General features: G+C 46.7%; 1 protein-coding gene across 1 annotated transcript in view; it reads right to left on the bottom strand.

Annotated features, from left to right (window-relative positions):
- Window positions 1-21,659, bottom strand: part of LOC146809308 (alpha-tectorin-like) — a 332,591-nt gene that overhangs the window by 181,524 nt on the left and 129,408 nt on the right. Inside the window, exons 5-6 of the mRNA XM_085616115.1 lie at window positions 9,973-10,254; window positions 7,412-7,549 (exon numbers count right to left, since the gene is read on the bottom strand). Of these exons, the coding sequence (XP_085472241.1) occupies window positions 7,412-7,549; window positions 9,973-10,254 (420 nt within the window). The remainder of the gene's footprint in view (window positions 1-7,411; window positions 7,550-9,972; window positions 10,255-21,659) is intronic.

Raw genomic sequence — 21,659 nt, forward strand, 5'->3', positions numbered from 1 at the left:
CAGCGCCATGAAACCGCTGGTGTAAGAGCGCTATATAAGAATTTTTAAACTCAAACTCAAACTCAAACTCATAATTTTTGGGATCTCCACATATCTTTTTATAATTCTCCATGCCCGATATGCAGCAGTTATAGTCTTAAATTTAATTTTCTTAAAGTAACTAGGTTCAATATTCTTCAAAAGACAGCCACGAGCTTCGACCCCCCAAAAAAATTAATATATAGAAGGAGAGTGTGCATCATTAAGTGGAGCTTTAGAGCCAATAATTAGAGGATTAATAAATTGAAGTATAGAAGCTAGATAATAAAATAAAAAATGTGGAGTATTCCAGCCTCCTCTGGCCTTTGGGAGAATCAGTTTTTTAAAGGCTCTTCGATGACGTCTATATCCCCATAAAAATCTCCCAGCCATGCTATCCATTTGTTTGAAAAATTCTATAGGAAACTCCAAAGGTATTGTTCGAAAAAGATACAAAAACCGAGGAAGAATCAACATTTTTAAGACATTGTTTCTCCCATGCAAACAAAGATGTAAATGATCAATGCATTCCAGTGTTGTATTTGCTTTTTTAAGGATAGGGGTAAAGTTAAGTTTAGGAATATCAGAAATCGGGGTAGTGATTTTAATTCCAAGATAGGTTGCAATGGGGACTATGTTGAGATGTGTAGGTGGGTTCTGGCCAACAAATAAGATCTGAGTCTTTGAAGAATTTAGCCTATAACCCGAAAAAGTTCCAAACTCAACTGCTATCTCTTCAACTTTAGGCATTGCGCTTGTAATATCTGTAGTAAGGACCACTACATCGTCAGCATAAGCCAATGCCCTATATGAAATACCTGCTACATCCACTGGTTTTATTGCCCTCTCTTGATTTAACTTATTGAGATAAATATCAATATATATAGAAAACAGTAATGGAGATGATGGGCAACCTTGACGGGTGCCCCGAAAAATACCGAACGGCCTAGAGATGTTAGATCCAAGTTCTACGGATGATGTTGGTTATTGATATAGAGATTTTAATGCATCTATCATTTTTGGCCCAAAGCCTTTCAAAGCCAAAATATCCCAAAGATACGGCCAGGCCACCCTGTCGAATGCCTTTTCGGCATCCAACAGGGTGACTCCCAATGGCGTGTTAGTTGCTTGTGCCCAGTCCATCATAGCGATGACTCTTCGGACATGGTCCGCCGTATCCCTATTAGGGATAAACCCATGTTGCCATCGTGACACAATAGATGGTATCACTGTTGACATGCGGGTGGCCAATATTTTAGAGAAAACTTTACTGTCGGCATTTATCAGGGATATTGGTCTGAATGACGCTGGGTTCAGGGGTGGTTTATCCTTTTTAAGAAATGCCATCAAAATAGATTGGTTCCAAGAAGATGGTGGATGCCCCCTCTGAGCTTCCTGAAATGTGGTCAACAAATCTTCCTGTAGGATATTTCTAAAAATCCTAAAAAACTCGAGAGGCAGGCCATCAGGTCCCATAGCTTTTCCCATAGCCAAAGAAAGCAGTGCTGCTTCTATTTCCTCCCATGTAATATCTGCTTCCAAAAACGAGATTTGTTGGTCAGACAACTTTGAGAAATGATTTTCTCCAAGAAAATTTATTAATAAATCTGAAGAATATATCAAGCCATCATCCTTATAAAGATGATAGTAAAATTGCCGGAATACCTCTAAAATTTTATCCGGATGTCTATGAATCTTACCGGCTTCATCTTGTATAGCACTAATATTATTAGAAATATCCTTCTCTCTGGTTCTCTTAGCTAGAATTTTACCAGCATTCTCTCCCATTTCATAAACTCGAGATCTAAATGTTGCTACCTGTTCCGAAAGTTTATCTGCAAATATTTCATAGACCTTGGCCTTATATATATCAAGGGTAGTCTTAATTTGTTCAGTATCTTGCTGACTAAGAATGGCTGTCATTAATTTTTTTTCCCATTCTCTTACTAAATTAATATTTTCATCGATTTTCTCTTTTATATGCCGTTGTTTCTTAATTGAATAGGAGTGTTTGACCACGCACACCAGCTTTAAAAGCATCCAACACAATCTGGGGGGATGTACTCCCTCTATTGAAGAGAAAAAACTCTTTAATCCATTTCTTCATTGTGTCGATATAGAGTGGGTCTGCTAGCAGTTTGCGGTCAAATGACCAGGATCTTATTGTTAGATTAGGACTATCCTCCGTAGTTATTTCTATTAATATCGGATTATGATCCGATATTATTCGAGGAAAAATTTCAACTGTAGTATTACTAATAAGTCTAGAATCTAAAAAGAAATAATCTATTCGTACAAATTTCTGATGAGGATTAGAAAAGAAAGTAAATCCAGGTGATAAAGGATTTTTTGCATATCCTACATCCCTTAACCCATACTCCGAGATTAGGCCTTTTAATGCTTTAAATACCCTCTTTTTTGATCCAAAGTATAATGAATTGCCAGATATGTCCATCCCCCATCAAGATGCATGTTTAGGTCCCCACAAAATATAAGTGACGGGGGCCAATCAGCCAATTCGACACTCAGGTAATTCAGAATCTCAGGGTCATCTGAATTTGGAGCATAAACTGAACATATTGTCCATAATTTAGCATCAATTTGTATTTCTATTATCGCCCATCTCCCATACTGATCGACCTTTGTGCGTTTCAAGCAACCTCTCCCATGCTTCATAAGAATTGCCACCCCTTTTGTAGTAGTTCCTTGCTTAGTACAAGCAAGTAATTGCAGCCCCAGATCTTTAAATAGATGTCTGTTACTCCACATAAGGTGAGTCTCTTGAAGGCAGATTATGTCTGCCTTCATAGTCTGTATAATCTGATTACATACGCCCCTTTTCTTTCTATTATTAATTCCACAAATATTCCATGAACAAACCCGAAGCTTAGCCATCTTTAATAATTATATAGTGTTCCACACTGTTCATCCTAATAAGCCTCTGACAATATACCATTTGATTATCTATGTTCAATATTGAAGGCCTTTTTACATCATCCTCAAACCAAAAAAAAACGAAAATCATCACTAAAACAAAAATCAAACCATCACTCATTTTTTCTTTTTTCTGATTTTGCTTGCACCCCCCTGCCCACCTTAGTGACCTCCCCCCTCCGCCCCCCCCCTTCCCCTACCCCACCTCCTTGAACCCAACCCACTAGAGGCATAGGGACTAACAGTCCCTAAAAACGATGGAGTGAGAAAAAGCATCTAAAGTCTCCCTGCCATCATCTTTCTTAATAAACCTTCTTAATGACTCTATTATCACCCATTCGATATGGCTCCAAAAATTAGTAATATTAATATTGCCATATTAGTCCATCATTATGGAGCCAAACATTTTTTTTTTTAAACTATGAGCCTATTTTTTATTCTAAGGTCTCTTACTCTCCTCCTCCCTCGTTCTTCATTTTTTTACCCAACTTGATCTTGGGAAAGGATACCAATTATACAACAAATATTCAAATATTCAGTCAATTCAAAAAGAAGCCAGAAGGTCTTTGGCGGCAGTTACTGAGGTCAGATAGTAAGATCTCTCCTTAAATATCACCTTAAGCTTAGAGGGATTCAACAAGAAAGCCTGAGCACCTTTATCTTGAAAAGCAGGGATTAGTTGTCGAAACTGCCAACGTTGCTCAACAGTGACATGGCAATAGTCTGGTTGAACGAAAAAATCCACACCCTTTCCCCTTCTTTTCCGGTCAGGCCTGGCCAAGTCATAAAGAGCCTCTCTTGCAAGAAAGTTATTAAGGCAGATCAGAATTGCCCTAGGTTTTGCATTAGAGTCAGACCTGGAGTTTCTCTGAAATGGAAACCTGTGTACCCGTTGAAGTTCAATATTCCATTTCCATTGTACTAACTCAGGGAAAGCTTCAGAAAACATATCAATGACAAATTGCCTTATATTCCCTGCTTCGCTTCCCTCAGGAACCCCTAGGATTCGGAGATTGTTCCGGCGTGACCTATTTTCCAAATCAACCAGATTCCAGTTTATTTCATCTCTCAATCCAGCCATTGAGGTAATTTGCTTTTGCAGATTTGTCACAGTGTCTTCAATTGCTGATATTCTACCTTCAGCTTCAATCACTCTAGCAGTCATCTCACCACAAGATTTTGCAACCTTCCTAAGATTGTTCTGGAGACGCCGGACAGCACCCTGTGTACGTAGGTTTTCTGCCCTTGTCTCCTCCCGGTGCTGGATCATAAGTTGACAAAGTGTTTCTAGTGTGGTAGCTGGAGTCGTAGAATATTTATCTGCCATCATATTCAAAGAGCTGGTTCCGTCTACCCCATCCACTGCAACTACTGTGGTTTCAACAGTACCATTATCTACTCTGTGTTGGGGAGCGTCATCATCCCCATCCTGAGACTCCTCCTCATCGCTCCCACTCTCATGATCATCCAGACTCAGTGACTCCGGCAATGAGCCCGCACTCCTGCCGCTTAGATCATCTCTCCATTCCGCTTGAGCCACCTGGGCCATCTGACTTTCTGAATCCAAAGCCACCGACAGGTCGGTCATAGAATAAAAATTACCAGCAGAGTCGACTGATTCAGTATCCTCAATTAGGAATGGGGTCTCAGCAACTTCGGGTACGGGTTCGAGCAACTCAGCACTCTGGTGTGGGAGTACCAGAGAGTGAATGTCGTTATCTCCGGGTACGGCCTTGTCAGTATTATTACCCACTTTCTTATCCAGAACTGTCTCATTTTGTAAAACAGTGTCAACCTTAGAACATGAGCCTTTACTGGTCTTGGTAGTTTTTATGTTTTTTTTTAGAGCAAACATATCAGGGATTTTGGGAGTAGTCTCAGAACTACATCCCCCAAAATCCCCTATTACTTCGTGAGTATTATCATGAATGGATTTGTGCCTGGGTTCTGTCAAATTGAGCTGAGCAACGTTTAAGGCGCTATTAGAGTCAATAGAGTCATGAATTACCTGTACTGGGTTCTGGCTGATTTCAGATGGCAGATTAGTTCCAAGATTTCCGGGATTTCAAATATCTTCAATACCTCTAACCCTCTCCTGAGATGCAGTGTCCTGCATTGCTGCGGTAGTCCTCGCATTTCTTCTGCTCCGGAATTTAGAAACAGCCAGATTTTTGGAGGGCATAATATTTTCAATGTTTGTGCTTTGTTTCAAATACTGCACTTTCCCCTGTACTTTCGGCTGCTGCTGTCGCTGCGGTTGAAAACAGGGAAAGCAAACAACTGCCTGGCCCTCAAGATCGCTGAACTCCACAGCGTTCCTTCCCAGAGAGACACAGTCCAGCTCAGACCGAAGGCCCAACGCTAAACCGCAACACGAAACAGCTGAGTGCCGCCAAGCGTATAGGAGTGACCGGCGGAATAGACACCGAAGATCTGGCCACATTACAGGTAATAGAACTTTCCCCTCAGCCTCTCTTCAGTCGAAACATCAGACTCCCTCACTCCATCTCAGCCCAGAGTTCTTTCACTGGTAGTGCCCGGGTTAATCACGGGGTTGTCATTCCGCACATCAACCGCTTAGACTGAAGGAGACGCAGATCCCATTGAAATAACTATGCAGTAACTAGGCAGGGAGAACGCGAACGATGCCGTTTCACTCGGACGCCATCTTGCCTCTAAGGGGATTTCGGGCATGAATGTAGGCAGGTTCCTTTTTGATCCAGTAAGTATCCTTTGAAGTCTTTGATTTTCCTGAGACTTCCAAAAAGAGTCAAGCACACACAAGCCCTTGGAGACCTTCTCAAGCAGGATACCACAGCAGGGCAAAAGGAGTCAGTCCTTTTCCTCTTCCTGCAGATAGAAGCAGCAATTGCAGGCCAACCCACCCCTCACACAGAAAAAGCAGCACTCCTCACACAGCTCTTCTCTTGGCAGGGTCCTCTTGTTTCCAGAAGTGATCTAAAGTTCTGGGGTTTTAGGTCGAATACTGATACCCCATTTTCTCATTGTTCTCTTTGTTTCAGGGTCCATGAGCTCAGTACAAACCAGTTCTGTCCTCCCTGGCCAGCTTGACCGCAGGAGGTGGAGACAGCATTGTGCATAGGAGACACAACCTATTCAGGTGATAGTGAAAACTCTCCCACCACTCTAAATGCAGAAAGGTCTTTTTAGCCTAACTATGAGTCACCTAGGAAAGGCAGGCACACTTCGCCCCCCCTTGTGACTGTCTAGAGTGAATGCACATCCCCAGCTCCTGTCACTCCAAAACCAGACAGTGAATACACCATCAGGCAGAGGCACACAGAATGGTAAAGCAGGAAAAGGCCCACATTCTAAAAGTGTTATTTTCAACACACGATTTAAAAACCCCCGTCACTAAAAGGTGTGTTATTAAATTCTGAGTTCATTAAGACTAAACTCCATTTCTCCATCTTGTCCCAATGGAAAGTTACACTTGCAAGATGTTACAAGGCAGCTCCTATTTAAACCTATTGGACAGACAGCCTTTCAATAGTAAAAAACGAAATGCACAGTATTTCACTATCACGACATGTAACACACACCAGTACATGTCCTATATTTCACATACACTGCACCTTGCCCATGGGGGTACATTGGGCCTACCTCAGAGGTACCTTACATTTGAGAAAAGGGTAGGTTAGGGCCTGGCAAGTGGGTGCACTTACCAGGTCAACATGGCAGTTTAAAACTAAGCCTGGGCGGAGCTGGCATAGTGTCTCTACGCAGAGTTCCACTGAGTTGGAAAAAAACTCTTCTCCACTCCTTCCCCCTCCCTAATTAATAATATATTTTTTTAAAGGCATTTACCTGCTGTGGCTGCCTCCTCCTCGCCGTGGCCGCTCTCCTTCTGCGTCCTTGCCGTCCTGGCCTATTGGAAACCCCTACGTTGTACGTCGGACGAGGAAGGGGAGCGGCCATGGCGAGGAGGAATGCAGCCCCAGCAGGTAAGTGCCTTTTTAATGTGCATATTCTGGTCATCTGTCTTCATCGCCGAGGCTTGAAGTGCCAGGGTGCGTCTTCCAGCAGCAAAGAATGAGAGGTAGGAGGCTGCTGAGCAGTGCCTATTGCCCTGCTGCCGCACTGTCCCTCAGAGCTTCTGTAGCCCGTAAGAGCGGAAAGTCAATATTCCTTGCAGCCTGAAGCCCCAGCCTAGCTGGATGGGACATACAGCTGCAGAGATCAGACCCACTCCAGGAAAAATAGGCCGTAGGCAAAGTCAGTAAGCTTCTCCCATCTTCTCAGTCTCATGACTTCGGTCACCTTTGCAGGCAAACAGTTTCACTTTGCCTAATTTGTGACTGTCAAAGTGCCTATGACACTTTATGAAGAATGGTCCATTCACCATCAAGATTCATATTAATAGGATGATGAAAAATGGATCACTTCCAAAGTTTTATTCACTGTGTAAAATATTCATGTGTTGGACAAATCTGCGTACCTGTGCCTGTGTGCCTCCTAACCCCGTATTTCGATCGCCGCCGCTTGCAGTGCCTGTCGTCCACATGATGACGTCATAGTTCAGCAGCATAAAGTCCATGACACCATCAGAGATGAGTACAGCCTGGAATGTGTTCACCTGTAATAACACAGAGGTGGTGCGAAAAGACAAAGGTCAGAGCAGGACACACAGTTCCAATGCTATCCTAGCTAACAATGAATCATCAGGTCTAGTGTTTATCAACACTGCCGTATCAGTGTCATTAGCCCAGAAGGCCTTGCGAGTTTGGCAATTACAGACTCGCATCTGGATTTATAACATCACCATTGCAGCATTCAATCTCATTTGCATGTCTTACTTTTTTATTCCTATTTTGAAGATGTGAGTATAATTTTAATTATTGAATTTCAGCATATAGATGATGATATGGAGGCGCGGTGTGTTTGTATTGAGGAATTCTGAGAACCCTTACATACTGAGGGGCTTATTTACAAGCCCCCTGCGCCGCCCGTGCGTCACTTTCAAAATGGGGAAAAATGACGCACGTGCAGCTCAATGGGCGTGTAAATAAGCTCCTCCGACTTCTGTGTATTGTCTAAGGTCAGCGTCACACTGTGTAGGGTGATTTTCACCGAGTCAAACGATCTGCTGTTGGTTGTACCACTATCACATACTGTTTTTTCGCAAACAACTTTTACTGAGCCATGTGCTGTGAGCACCGTGCAGTGTCGGCCCCATCGTGCAATAACCACTCCACGCAATTCGTTAGCGTAAAAGGCCATTTATTAGGACAGGGTTGAACAACCATAACAAAACATTAGGCTTTCCTGTTTTCAGTTTCTATTTTTGGGAAATTCTGGTGGGGTTTTTTCAGTTTTTTCAATACCTTAAAAAACAGTGGTTATCAGTGGTTACACATTTTCGCGCCATTAAAAACAACAGAAACAGTGTTTTTACGGTGTTTATGGAATTTTAATTTAATTTTAATTATTGTTTGCTTTCTGCACTAATGAGGTATATGAGGTCCAAATACGTTTTTACTGCACCAGAATGGACTACAAAGTCAATAGCATTCTTCATTAACTGTGAAGATTATAAAGATGTTTTCAGCATACCGTCTAGCAAGTGACAAGGATCTCTTACAGGGAAGCACTTCAGCTTAAGTATCGATTTTGACAGACCATCATACAACTTTTTGACTTACTTAGCTGAATTACTGAGTGAAAATACAAACAATATCACTCCAATCTTTATTTAACTTGGTAGGAACTTTTTGCAGCAGCATTCCAAGCGATACTGCGTTCCATTTTTACCAAACGTCTGGTGTTATGTTTTCACCACTATCTCAGATGCTTGGTGACAACATTTTTTTTCACATATACCAGTCCCTTCATCTTGCATTGAATGTTTAAAGCTTGGGGTGTTTGGCAATTCACTTGCAATCAACAATGACTTACTAGAAAAGGGGGCTGATGTATCAAAGGATTTCACCCATTCTCTGTCTGTGGGTAAATGTGATGGTACAAATTAGGAAAGATTCTCATGGAACCAGCCAAATGTAACCAAAATATCAAATATGATTTTGATATTTCCAGATTCTCTACAGTTTATAAAATAACTAAATAAGACAACATGCTTCTAAACACTGCATCTTTAGACCAAAGACCACAAAACTCAAAAAAACAGAAGGAAGAAGAGACAATGTTTTAGTGACATCCCTAAACAACAAAAATCAAGCAGAATAAAGTTAGTCCAGTCTTTCTTGATGCTACCTTGCATAACAAAGTTACATTGTATTGGCCCCTTCAGGAAGAAATCAAAATGTCTCTTTCACTCATCTTTTCCTTTCTTTGAATGACACTTAGTTTGTGGTTGCAAAGGTGTTTTTTCAGTGTTTATATGTTTACACCAGTGATGGCTATTTTCCTTTCGGTGGGGTTTTATCAGTTATAATAGGTTTAAACCTAAAACCATACAGCCTACAAAACATCAATCAAACCCCCCAACAATCCCCAACGACATATCTCTCATCCTTCCATTCTCTCCCATACTCCAAATACTCACTCCCGCATCACACAGCAACCTCCTCACTTATCCCATTCGCTTCATCACTTCTCTTCCAACCTCCTCCATCATCTCCATCCATCGCACTCCTGTATGACGCACCACCACCTTGCACCTGTATCCCCCTCCCCGGAAGGGTGAGTATGCCCGTCATGGACTCCCCCCCCCTCCCAAGTACTGCCACACACACTCTCAACCCGTCCTAAACTGGCACGCTTTATAACTTACACCCGATCCTTCCACCAAAATTGTAGGGTGGGCGGGTGGCCAAACAGAACTCCTAACCCACCCTGGGGCGCTGGTGACAGGAAGAGGAAGAACTTCCTCTCCCAGCCCCCTTTATCACCTAACCTAGACCCCACCCCTTATCCCACCTCTAATTCCCTGTCCTACTATCGCGCGAACACCCCAGGGGAAGACTGGTCTGTCGACCTTACTTCCCCTGGGGGTCACATTCCCTCAAGTTCATGAGTATAGCAGAAGCACAATGTAATTACCTTGGAGGACGCCGACCCATAATATGCCACCTTGTCCCAGGTGACGATGTACAGCCAGGTGGCATCGAATGTGGAGAGGTCAAAGTAGCGTTGGATGTCAGACGAAGCTCGCTGCAGGAGAGCGGCGTCTCTGGACTCTCGGTAGAACACGTCTCCTGCAATGCGGTTGTCCACATCTGCCCAGAATGGCGCCACGAAAGCTCGTCCATCGGGGAGAGGAAAAGGATACGAGGTGTACTGGGAGACGGCCACCCCGAAGGACACCACCCCGTTCGCGTTCACCTGTGAGAAGAAGAATGGTTTTAAGAAAAGCACCACAAAAACTCAGTACATTCTCATCTGAGCGGCAAAATTACCAGTGTTTGTAGTTGTACAATGGAACCAGAAGGAGGCACCCTATGCGTGGAAACAGTAAATGAAGCTTCTAACTGACATGTTTACATGCGCTGTGAGAACAGCAATAAACTCATTTGAAAATTACGAAAAGATAGGTTTGATTGCTGCCCACGAGCACTGATTGACCTGGCCATGTTTTTTGAAAATGATACTCAGAAAATATATGTTTGCACCACTGTTCCCAATAAGCCGCGCGGGCGCGCGCGCCCACCGAAGTCACCCCAAGCGCGCATTGCGCTTAATTTAGCGCGCACACAACGACATCTAATCCTGTAAAACCATATTCATGTTAATTGCGGAACCCGTGTGCGCTGCAATTAACATGAATACTACCTCAAAGGGTCACAATCAGCCCCGCAGCTTGCACTGTTAAGAAAGGAAAAACAGTGTCTCCAACAGTGTCTCCAACACAACGTGTGCTTTAGCACACGCTGTGTTGGAGACTCTGCTTTTCTTTTCTTAATTGTGCACAGGTACGGGGCCGATTGTGATCCTTTGTGTTAGTATAATGTTAATTTCTGCGCCCCTATGAGCTGCAATTTACATGAACGGTGCTGGACCCTGGATAAGGACGCACATCCCGCCCTGGGCGAACTTCAGCGCTACCCCTGGATAAATGCCCACTCCCCACCTTAAGACTGATTGGCTAGTTTTGGGAGCCACGCCGGGGGACCCTGGACTTGGACCTCACGCATGCAGGTAGGGGCCGTCTTTACTTGTTCCCAAGCCGCCCCCACCCCCCCGCCAGGGGGTCTTTATCCTCACACCGAGACCTCGCTGTCCGATGGCGCCGCCAGCTATATGGGCCCTAAGCTCGTGGGCTGGAGGCCTTCGCACATCTGTCGTGCCAGAGGTCTGATAACCTCCGTTTCATGCACACCTTAAAGGTCCACGGGGAGGGGGGGGGCGTGGCATCAGTAGGTCCCAGTGGCAGCTTCTGACGGTGCAAAGATACCCGAAATTAGGCATGTGACGTCATATGACAAACACAGGTCGCAATGGACGTGACCTGCTCACCCTTTCCACGGAGATTCCCCTATGGTTCAGGCCCGGTTCTAGCGGGTGGGCCAGGCCCACCCAAACAGGAGCCTTGGCCCTCGCAATGAGGGCTTGAAGGCAGGCGCACAAGGCATTGGGCTCATAGGGCTGTCTGTGCGCCCAAGCTGGGACAGCTTCCCGGGCGTACACACACACACAGAGACAGACAGTTTAGAGATTATCGCAGCCGCACCCGAGTACTTCACAGGTCTTTAAAAGACCATTTACGTGTTAACGAGGCTTTGTTTTTTCACCCCTTCATCTCCAAATGGCGAAAGGCGACAAATCCTTTCATTGACAAGGGTAACCTTTGCCTACTGTTCTGCTGCGTGGATATTTCTTTTTCTATGTAGCACAGGAGAAAATAAGTTTGTTTATTCCTATTCACCTTTCCTGACCCCTGCAGCTGCTTATCACATCAGGCTGTGACACAAAGGAGTAGTAGGAAAGAGAATGTGTTCCTATTTGGTTTTTCTTTTGAAACTCTGCAGAGGCCCAGTAGGACATCTACTTTGTGTGCGCTTCATTTAAACAGTTTTTATCATTGTCATGGCTGATGCAGGACAACAATAAGACAATACAAAATGCCCAGATAACGCTGGTGATTAATGATCCTGCTGGAGAGCAATCATTTGTCTGTTAGTAGTTTTTAAGTGCCGATGAACTGTATTTTCTGTGGAAGCTCAGTGGGTTACGCCTTTGTCACAGAGATCCTTGTGCTACTTGCAGTTCAGAAGTTAACCCCTTCAGTGCCCCGCCCTTTCCCCGCCCTGTGCCGGGCGTTGCATTAGCGGGCGGGGTTCATGACGAGATAGTCTCGTCATGGGCACAGCGCAACCGTGCTCCATGACGAGACTATCTCGTCATGGGCATAGAAGAGGTTAAAATCCTAACACAGGACAGTGACCAATGAACTGTCACCAAAGAGCTGCATACAAACATGAATGGTATAGTTAGAACTTCGCTTTTTTTGTTATGTGATATAGTTAGAACTTCCTCAGTCTTTCATTATTCTAATGTTGCTAAAATGAGTATGTCTGGGCAGATATTCATTTTATCAGTAAAGCTGACCCCCACGGAATACTCTTTAAATCCTAAGGTTGTGTTTCCCCAGACCAAACCCTCTTAAAATATACTGCCCACCTGTATGGATGATATGTGATTTATACACCCTGTAATCCTCATTGGCTTATGTAACATTCCCTGTAGACTGATTTACATACTTGTATGATTCATTGTCTCTGTATAAAGTGTGCGTGGTGTAAAGTACTGACACACACTACACTGGTATGAGTAGCGCAGTACAACAAATAAAATGCATATGAGAGAGGGGCTACGGAGCGATGAGGGGCACTGGTGGAGGGTGGCAGTGAGGGAATCTGAGGAGGAGGTAGCGGGAGGGGCTATGGAGTGAGGAGGGGCACTGGTGGACTGTGACAGCAGGGCTCGAGACGGGGTACCATGCGGGTGGACGGCGTCCCCCCACTTATTTTACCGGGAGCTTGATAACTGGAGCAAATGGAGCCACACATTCACTCTTTGGCCTCTCTGGGGCGAGATCGGAGCTCATTCAGAAGGCTGCTCACACGCTGGCTTCTCTGATGCAATAGCATCTAAGGGGTGAGCAAGGGGAGTCAATGAGTCTGATGGTGCAAGCCACCTTTCGTGACGTCATTTCCTGTTGTCCCCCCACTTCTTTTTTTAGGACTTGTGCCCTGGGTGACAGTGAGGGAATCCGAGGAAGAGGTCATGGGGTGGAGGGGCTCTACAGAGAGATGAGGGGTACTGGTGGAGGGTGGCAGTGAGGGAATCCGAGGAGGAGGTCATGAGGGGGAGGGGCTATGGGGAGATGGGGGGCACTTGTGGAGTGAGACAGTGAGGGAATCTGAGGAGGAGGTCAATAGGAGGGGGGCATGGAGGTCGTCCCCAGTGTGCTTCACACCAGACTTGCGTTGGAAGTTGGGGTGGGGCAGGTGCTGCTGCATCAAGGGGCATAGAAGAGACTACATTTCTTAGGGGACACAGAGAGCCTTGGGGAGAGCTGAACCTGGGTCTGGCCTGGCTCTAAGAGCCAGATCACGAGCCGAGCCATAAAAGATGTAACTCGGGTAACAAATGTGAGGAAAATGGTAGACCAGAAAACAGAAAAACATGGATTTTTCATCATATTAAAGTGTTTCAATGGTGAGTAAACGATTATTTCATGGAACTGCCTGATGTTTATTGAAAGTAATATTTTTTATAACATGAAACATTCAAGAATACCGCCGTAGCTGTACGATTTTGCCACAAATTATCCAAAACTTGTTAGCTTCGGGTGAGGTCCTGCTATAAATTCAACCACAGCCTGGCCCAATTGCTTTGTACTAGTCATCTTCAAGTGAATCCAGTGATCCCACGCCCAGCAGCACTAATTTCTGGGGACCGTTACATATTTTTCCTAAACAAACTTTCATCCAGAGCCACAGACAGAAAACAATGCACATCTTCTGAACTAAGCTTTGAGGACCGGCACTTATTGTTTTACAAATTAAGCACTGTTTCCCCGCAGTATTTGGCAATTGTTGAAGTTGCCAAATGAAGATGAACGCTGCAGTCTACAGCAAGAAGATTCCATCTTTTCACAAAAATTTACTTTGAGCGGTTGACACAGCTGCACATAGCCAGCTTTCGCGGGTGGCACCCGGTGCAACATTCCTTTTTTGGTGCCCTCCTCTCATAGCTCTCTTTTCAACAAGTTCACCCACTGCCACTCTCCAAGAGTGCCCCTCATCTCTCCATAGACCCACTCTCATATATATTTCATTTATTTTATAGTGCTTCTCATACCAGTTTAGGATGTCGGATCACTTTACATCACAAATATATTACACAGACATGAATGCTTATAAGTGTGTAAATCAGAGTACAGGAAATGTTACATGAAACAATGGGGATTTAAAGGTGTAGGATTATCATGTCATTCATGCTAGCAGAATGTATGTTTTTAGAGTGTTTAATAAAAACCATAAAACTACACTCCAAACATCTCCTACAACAATATTAAAACAAATACAAGGGTCATATTAGAGTAATCTTAGGCACCAAAAAATTCAGCAAGAAAAAGGTCCTCAGCCTTATGGTTGTTTAAAAACTCAGGATTTTGAAAGCACAAGTCTTGTTTGAGACTCTGCATTTATTTTGTTAATAGAACGCAGCTGCAGGGCTGATTGTGTGCCTTTCAGAAGTATTCATGTGCAGCGCCTTGTACATGCATAACTGCTGCAGCGAATTGCATAAATACTTTCAAAAAAGCTCACAATCTGCCATCCAGCCATGCTCCTATTAACAGTGATACAACAAACAAATGATGGACGGAATGCTGACAATGCAGGCATTCTCCCCCAGTCAAGAGATCTGGGTTAAATCCATCGTTCTTTTGCCCACTACGCCACCCCAGTTTAGACATGGCCATAAGCAAATCAGTCTTGACCCTGTGCCTCATGGGAACAGTCCAGCCCGAACTGCCAAGCCATGTCTTCCCTGGACCGGAATCAAGCATCCTAGGACTGGTTTCTGGCTATCAGCCGTCATCAGCCAGGATAGCTTGACTCCAGTGGTGTAGTGAGCACGGGTCCCACGTCTGGGAATACCCATCCCACTTAGGGCGAAAGCGTTACAACAAACAAATGATGGACGGAATGCTGACAATGCAGACATTCTCCCCCAGTCAAGACATCTGGGTTAAATCCATCGTTCTTTTGCCCACTACGCCACCCCAGTTTAGACATGGCCATATGCAAATCAGTCTTGACCCTGTGCCTCATGGGAACAGTCCAGCCCGAACTGCCAAGCCATGTCTTCCCTGGACCGGAATCAAGCATCCTAGGACCGGTTTCTGGCTATCAGCCGTCATCAGCCAGGATAGCTTGACTCCAGTGGCGTAGTGAGCACGGGTCCCACGTCTGGGAATACCCATCCCACTTAGGGCGAAAAGCGTTACAACAAACAAATGATGGACGGAATGCTGACAATGCAGACATTCTCCCCCAGTCAAGAGATCTGGGTTAAATCCATTGCTCTTTTGCCCACTACGCCACCCCAGTTTAGACATGGCCATATGCAAATCAGTCTTGACCCTGTGCCTCATGGGAACAGTCCAGCCCAAACTGCCAAGCCATGTCTTCCCTGGACCGGAATCAAGCATCCTAGGACCGGTTTCTGGCTATCAGCCGTCATCAGCCAGGATAGCTTGACTCCAGTGGCGTAGTGAGCACGGGTCCCACGTCTGGGAATACCCATCCCACTTAGGGCGAAAAGCGTTACAACAAACAAATGATGGACGGAATGCTGACAATGCAGACATTCTCCCCCAGTCAAGAGATCTGGGTTAAATCCATCGTTCTTTTGCCCACTACGCCACCCCAGTTTAGACATTGCCATATGCAAATCAGTCTTGACCCTGTTCCTCATGGGAACAGTCCAGCCCGAACTGCCAAGCCATGTCTTCCCTGGACCGGAATCAAGCATCCTAGGACCGGTTTCTGGCTGTCAGCCGTCATCAGCCAGGATAGCTTGACTCCAGTGGCGTAGTGAGCACGGGTCCCACGTCTGGGAATACCCATCCCACTTAGGGCGAAAAGCGTTACAACAAACAAATGATGGACGGAATGCTGACAATGAAGACATTCTCCCCCAGTCAAGAGATCTGGGTTAAATCCATCGTTCTTTTGCCCACTATGCCACCCCAGTTTAGACATGGCCATATGCAAATCAGTCTTGACCCTGTGCCTCATGGGAACAGTCCAGCCCGAACTGCCAAGCCATGTCTTCCCTGGACCGGAATCAAGCATCCTAGGACCGGTTTCTAGCTATCAGCCGTCATCAGCCAGGATAGCTTGACTCCAGTGGCGTAGTGAGCACGGGTCCCACGTCTGGGAATACCCATCCCACTTAGGGCGAAAAGCTTTACAACAAACAAATGATGGACAGACATCATTTGTTTGTTGTAACGCTTTTCGCCCTAAGTGGGATGGGTATTCCCAGACGTGGGACCCGTGCTCACTACGCCACTGGAGTCAAGCTATCCTGGCTGATGACGGCTGATAGCCAGAAACCGGTCCTAGGATGCTTGATTCCGGTCCAGGGAAGACATGGCTTGGCAGTTCGGGCTGGACTGTTCCCATGAGGCACAGGGTCAAGACTGATTTGCATATGGCCATGTCTGAACTGGGGTGGCATAGTGGGCAAAAGAACAAGGGATTTAACCCAGATCTCTTGACTGGGGGAGAATGTCTGCATTGTCAGCATTCCGTCCATCATTTGTTTGTTGTAACGCTTTTCGCTCTAAGTGGGATGGGTATTCCCAGACGTGGGACCCGTGCTCACTACGCCACTGGAGTCAAGCTATCCTGGCTGATGACGGTTGATAGCCAGAAACCGGTCCTAGGATGCTTGATTCCGGTCCAGGGAAGACATGGCTTGGCAGTTCGGGCTGGACTGTTCCCATGAGGCACAGGGTCAAGACTGATTTGCATATGGCCATGTCTGAACTGGGGTGGCGTAGTGGGCAAAAGAACGATGGATTTAGCCCAGATCTCTTGACTGGGGGAGAATGTCTGTATTGTCAGCATTCCGTCCATCATTTGTTTGTTGTAACGCTTTTCGCCCTAAGTGGGATGGGTATTCCCAGACGTGGGACCCGTGCTCACTACGCCACTGGAGTCAAGCTATTCTGGCTGATGACGGCTGATAGCCAGAAACCGGTCCTAGGATGCTTGATTCCGGTCCAGGGAAGACATGGCTTGGCAGTTCGGGCTGGACTGTTCCCACGAGGCACAGGGTCAAGACTGATTTGCATATGGCCATGTCTGAACTGGGGTGGCGTAGTGGGCAAAAGAACGATGGATTTAACCCAGATCTCTTGACTGGGGGAGAATGTCTGCATTGTCAGCATTCCGTCCATCATTTGTTTGTAGTAACGCTTTTCGCCCTAAGTGGGATGGGTATTCCCAGACGTGGGACCCGTGCTCACTACGCCACTGGAGTCAAGCTATCCTGGCTGATGACGGCTGATAGCCAGAAACCGGTCCTAGGATGCTTGATTCCGATCCAGGGAAGACATGGCTTGGCAGTTCGGGCTGGACTGTTCCCATGAGGCACAGGGTCAAGACTGATTTGCATATGGCCATGTCTGAACTGGGGTGGCGTAGTGGGCAAAAGAACAATGGATTTAACCCAGATCTCTTGACTGGGGGAGAATGTCTGCATTGTCAGCATTCCGTCCATCATTTGTTTGTTGTAACGCTTTTCGCCCTAAGTGGGATGGGTATTCCCAGATGTGGGACCCGTGCTCACTACGCCACTGGAGTCAAGCTATCCTGGCTGATGACGGCTGATAGCCAGAAACCGGTCCTAGGATGCTTGATTCCGGTCCAGAGAAGACATGGCTTGGCAGTTCGGGCTGGACTGTTCCCATGAGGCACAGGGTCAAGACTGATTTGCATATGGCCATGTCTGAACTGGGGTGGCGTAGTGGGCAAAAGAACGATGGATTTAACCCAGATCTCTTGACTGGGGGAGAATGTCTGCATTGTCAGCATTCCGTCCATCATTTGTTTGTTATAACGCTTTTCGCCCTAAGTGGGATGGGTATTCCCAGACGTGGGACCCGTGCTCACTACGCCACTGGAGTCAAGCTATCCTGGCTGATGACGGCTGATAGCCAGAAACCGGTCCTAGGATGCTTGATTCCGGTCCAGGGAAGACATGGCTTGGCAGTTCGGGCTGGACTGTTCCCATGAGGCACAGGGTCAAGACTGATTTGCATATGGCCATGTCTGAACTGGGGTGGCGTAGTGGGCAAAAGAACGATGGATTTAACCCAGATCTCTTGACTGGGGGAGAATGCCTGCATTGTCAGCATTCCGTCCATCATTTGTTTGTTGTAACGCTTTTCGCTCTAAGTGGGATGGGTATTCCCAGACGTGGGACCCGTGCTCACTACGCCACTGGAGTCAAGCTATCCTGGCTGATGACGGCTGATAGCCAGAAACCGGTCCTAGGATGCTTGATTCCGGTCCAGTGAAGACATGGCTTGGCAGTTCGGGCTGGACTGTTCCCATGAGGCACAGGGTCAAGACTGATTTGCATATGGCCATGTCTGAACTGGGGTGGTGTAGTGGGCAAAAGAACGATGGATTTAACCCAGATCTCTTGACTGGGGGAGAATGTCTGCATTGTCAGCATTCCGTCCATCATTTGTTTGTAGTAACGCTTTTCACCCTAAGTGGGATGGGTATTCCCAGACGTGGGACCCGTGCTCACTACGCCACTGGAGTCAAGTTATCCTGGCTGATGACGGCTGATAGCCAGAAACCGGTCCTAGGATGCTTGATTCCGGTCCAGGGAAGACATGGCTTGGCAGTTCGGGCTGGACTGTTCCCATGAGGCACAGGGTCAAGACTGATTTGCATATGGCCATGTCTGAACTGGGGTGGCGTAGTGGGCAAAAGAACAATGGATTTAACCCAGATCTCTTGACTGGGGGAGAATGTCTGCATTGTCAGCATTCCGTCCATCATTTGTTTGTTGTAACGCTTTTCGCCCTAAGTGGGATGGGTATTCCCAGACGTGGGACCCGTGCTCACTACGCCACTGGAGTCAAGCTATCCTGGCTGATGACGGCTGATAGCCAGAAACCGGTCCTAGGATGCTTGATTCCGGTCCAGGGAAGACATGGCTTGGCAGTTCGGGCTGGACTGTTCCCATGAGGCACAGGGTCAAGACTGATTTGCATATGGCCATGTCTGAACTGGGGTGGCGTAGTGGGCAAAAGAACGATGGATTTAACCCAGATCTCTTGACTGGGGGAGAATGCCTGCATTGTCAGCATTCCGTCCATCATTTGTTTGTTGTAACGCTTTTCGCTCTAAGTGGGATGGGTATTCCCAGACGTGGGACCCGTGCTCACTACGCCACTGGAGTCAAGCTATCCTGGCTGATGACGGCTGATAGCCAGAAACCGGTCCTAGGATGCTTGATTCCGGTCCAGTGAAGACATGGCTTGGCAGTTCGGGCTGGACTGTTCCCATGAGGCACAGGGTCAAGACTGATTTGCATATGGCCATGTCTGAACTGGGGTGGTGTAGTGGGCAAAAGAACGATGGATTTAACCCAGATCTCTTGACTGGGGGAGAATGTCTGCATTGTCAGCATTCCGTCCATCATTTGTTTGTAGTAACGCTTTTCACCCTAAGTGGGATGGGTATTCCCAGACATGGGACCCGTGCTCACTACGCCACTGGAGTCAAGTTATCCTGGCTGATGACGGCTGATAGCCAGAAACCGGTCCTAGGATGCTTGATTCCGGTCCAGGGAAGACATGGCTTGGCAGTTCGGGCTGGACTGTTCCCATTAGGCACAGGGTCAAGACTGATTTGCATATGGCCATGTCTGAACTGGGGTGGCGTAGTGGGCAAAAGAACAATGGATTTAACCCATATCTCTTGACTGGGGGAGAATGTCTGCATTGTCAGCATTCCGTCCATCATTTGTTTGTTGTAACGCTTTTCGCCCTAAGTGGGATGGGTATTCCCAGACGTGGGACCCGTGCTCAATACGCCACTGGAGTCAAGCTATCCTGGCTGATGATGGCTGATAGCCAGAAACTGGTCCTAGGATGCTTGATTCCGGTCCAGGGAAGACATGGCTTGGCAGTTCGGGCTGGACTGTTCCCATGAGGCACAGGGTCAAGACTGATTTGCATATGGCCATGTCTGAACTGGGGTGGCGTAGTGGTCAAAAGAACGATGTATTTAACCCAGATCTCTTGACTGGGGGAGAATGCCTGCATTGTCCGCATTCCGTCCATCATTTGTTTGTTGTAACGCTTTTCGCCTTAAGTGGGATGGGTATTCCCAGACGTGGGACCCGTGCTCACTACGCCACTGGAGTCAAGCTATCCTGGCTGATGACGGCTGATAGCCAGAAACCGGTCCTAGGATGCTTGATTCCGGTCCAGGGAAGACATGGCTTGGCAGTTCGGGCTGGACTGTTCCCGTGAGGCACAGGGTCAAGACTGATTTGCATATGGCCATGTCTGAACTGGGGTGGCGTAGTGGGCAAAAGAACGATGGATTTAACCCAGATCTCTTGACTGGGGGAGAATGTCTGCATTGTCAGCATTCCGTCCATCATTTGTTTGTTGTAACGCTTTTCGCCCTAAGTGGGATGGGTATTCCCAGACGTGGGACCCGTGCTTACTACGCCACTGGAGTCAAGCTATCCTGACTGATGACGGCTGATAGCCAGAAACCGGTCCTAGGATGCTTGATTCCGGTCCAGGGAAGACATGGCTTGGCAGTTCGGGCTGGACTGTTCCCATGAGGCACAGGGTCAAGACTGATTTGCATATGGCCATGTCTGAACTGGGGTGGCGTAGTGGGCAAAAGAACGATGGATTTAACCCAGATCTCTTGACTGGGGGAGAATGTCTGCATTGTCAGCATTCCGTCCATCATTTGTTTGTTGTAACGCTTTTCGCCCTAAGTGGGATGGGTATTCCCAGACGTGGGACCCGTGCTCACTACGCCACTGGAGTCAAGCTATCCTGGCTGATGACGGCTGATAGCCAGAAACCGGTCCTAGGATGCTTGATTCCGGTCCAGGGAAGACATGTCTTGGCAGTTCGGGCTGGACTGTTCCCATGAGGCACAGGGTCAAGACTGATTTGCATATGGCCATGTCTGAACTGGGGTGGCGTAGTGGGCAAAAGAACGATGGATTTAACCCAGATCTCTTGACTGGGGGAGAATGCCTGCATTGTCAGCATTCCGTCCATCATTTCTTTGTTGTAACGCTTTTTGCTCTAAGTGGGATGGGTATTCCCAGACGTGGGACCCGTGCTCACTACGCCACTGGAGTCAAGCTATCCTGGCTGATGACGGCTGATAGCCAGAAACCGGTCCTAGGATGCTTGATTCCTGTCCAGTGAAGACATGGCTTGGCAGTTCGGGCTGGACTGTTCCCATGAGGCACAGGGTCAAGACTGATTTGCATATGGCCATGTCTGAACTGGGGTGGTGTAGTGGGCAAAAGAACGATGGATTTAACCCAGATCTCTTGACTGGGGGAGAATGTCTGCATTGTCAGCATTCCGTCCATCATTTGTTTGTAGTAACGCTTTTCACCCTAAGTGGGATGGGTATTCCCAGACGCGGGACCCGTGCTCACTACGCCACTGGAGTCAAGTTATCCTGGCTGATGACGGCTGA

The sequence above is a fragment of the Triturus cristatus genome, chromosome 7, assembly GCF_964204655.1.
Source record: "Triturus cristatus chromosome 7, aTriCri1.1, whole genome shotgun sequence".
NCBI lineage: Eukaryota > Metazoa > Chordata > Amphibia > Caudata > Salamandridae > Triturus > Triturus cristatus.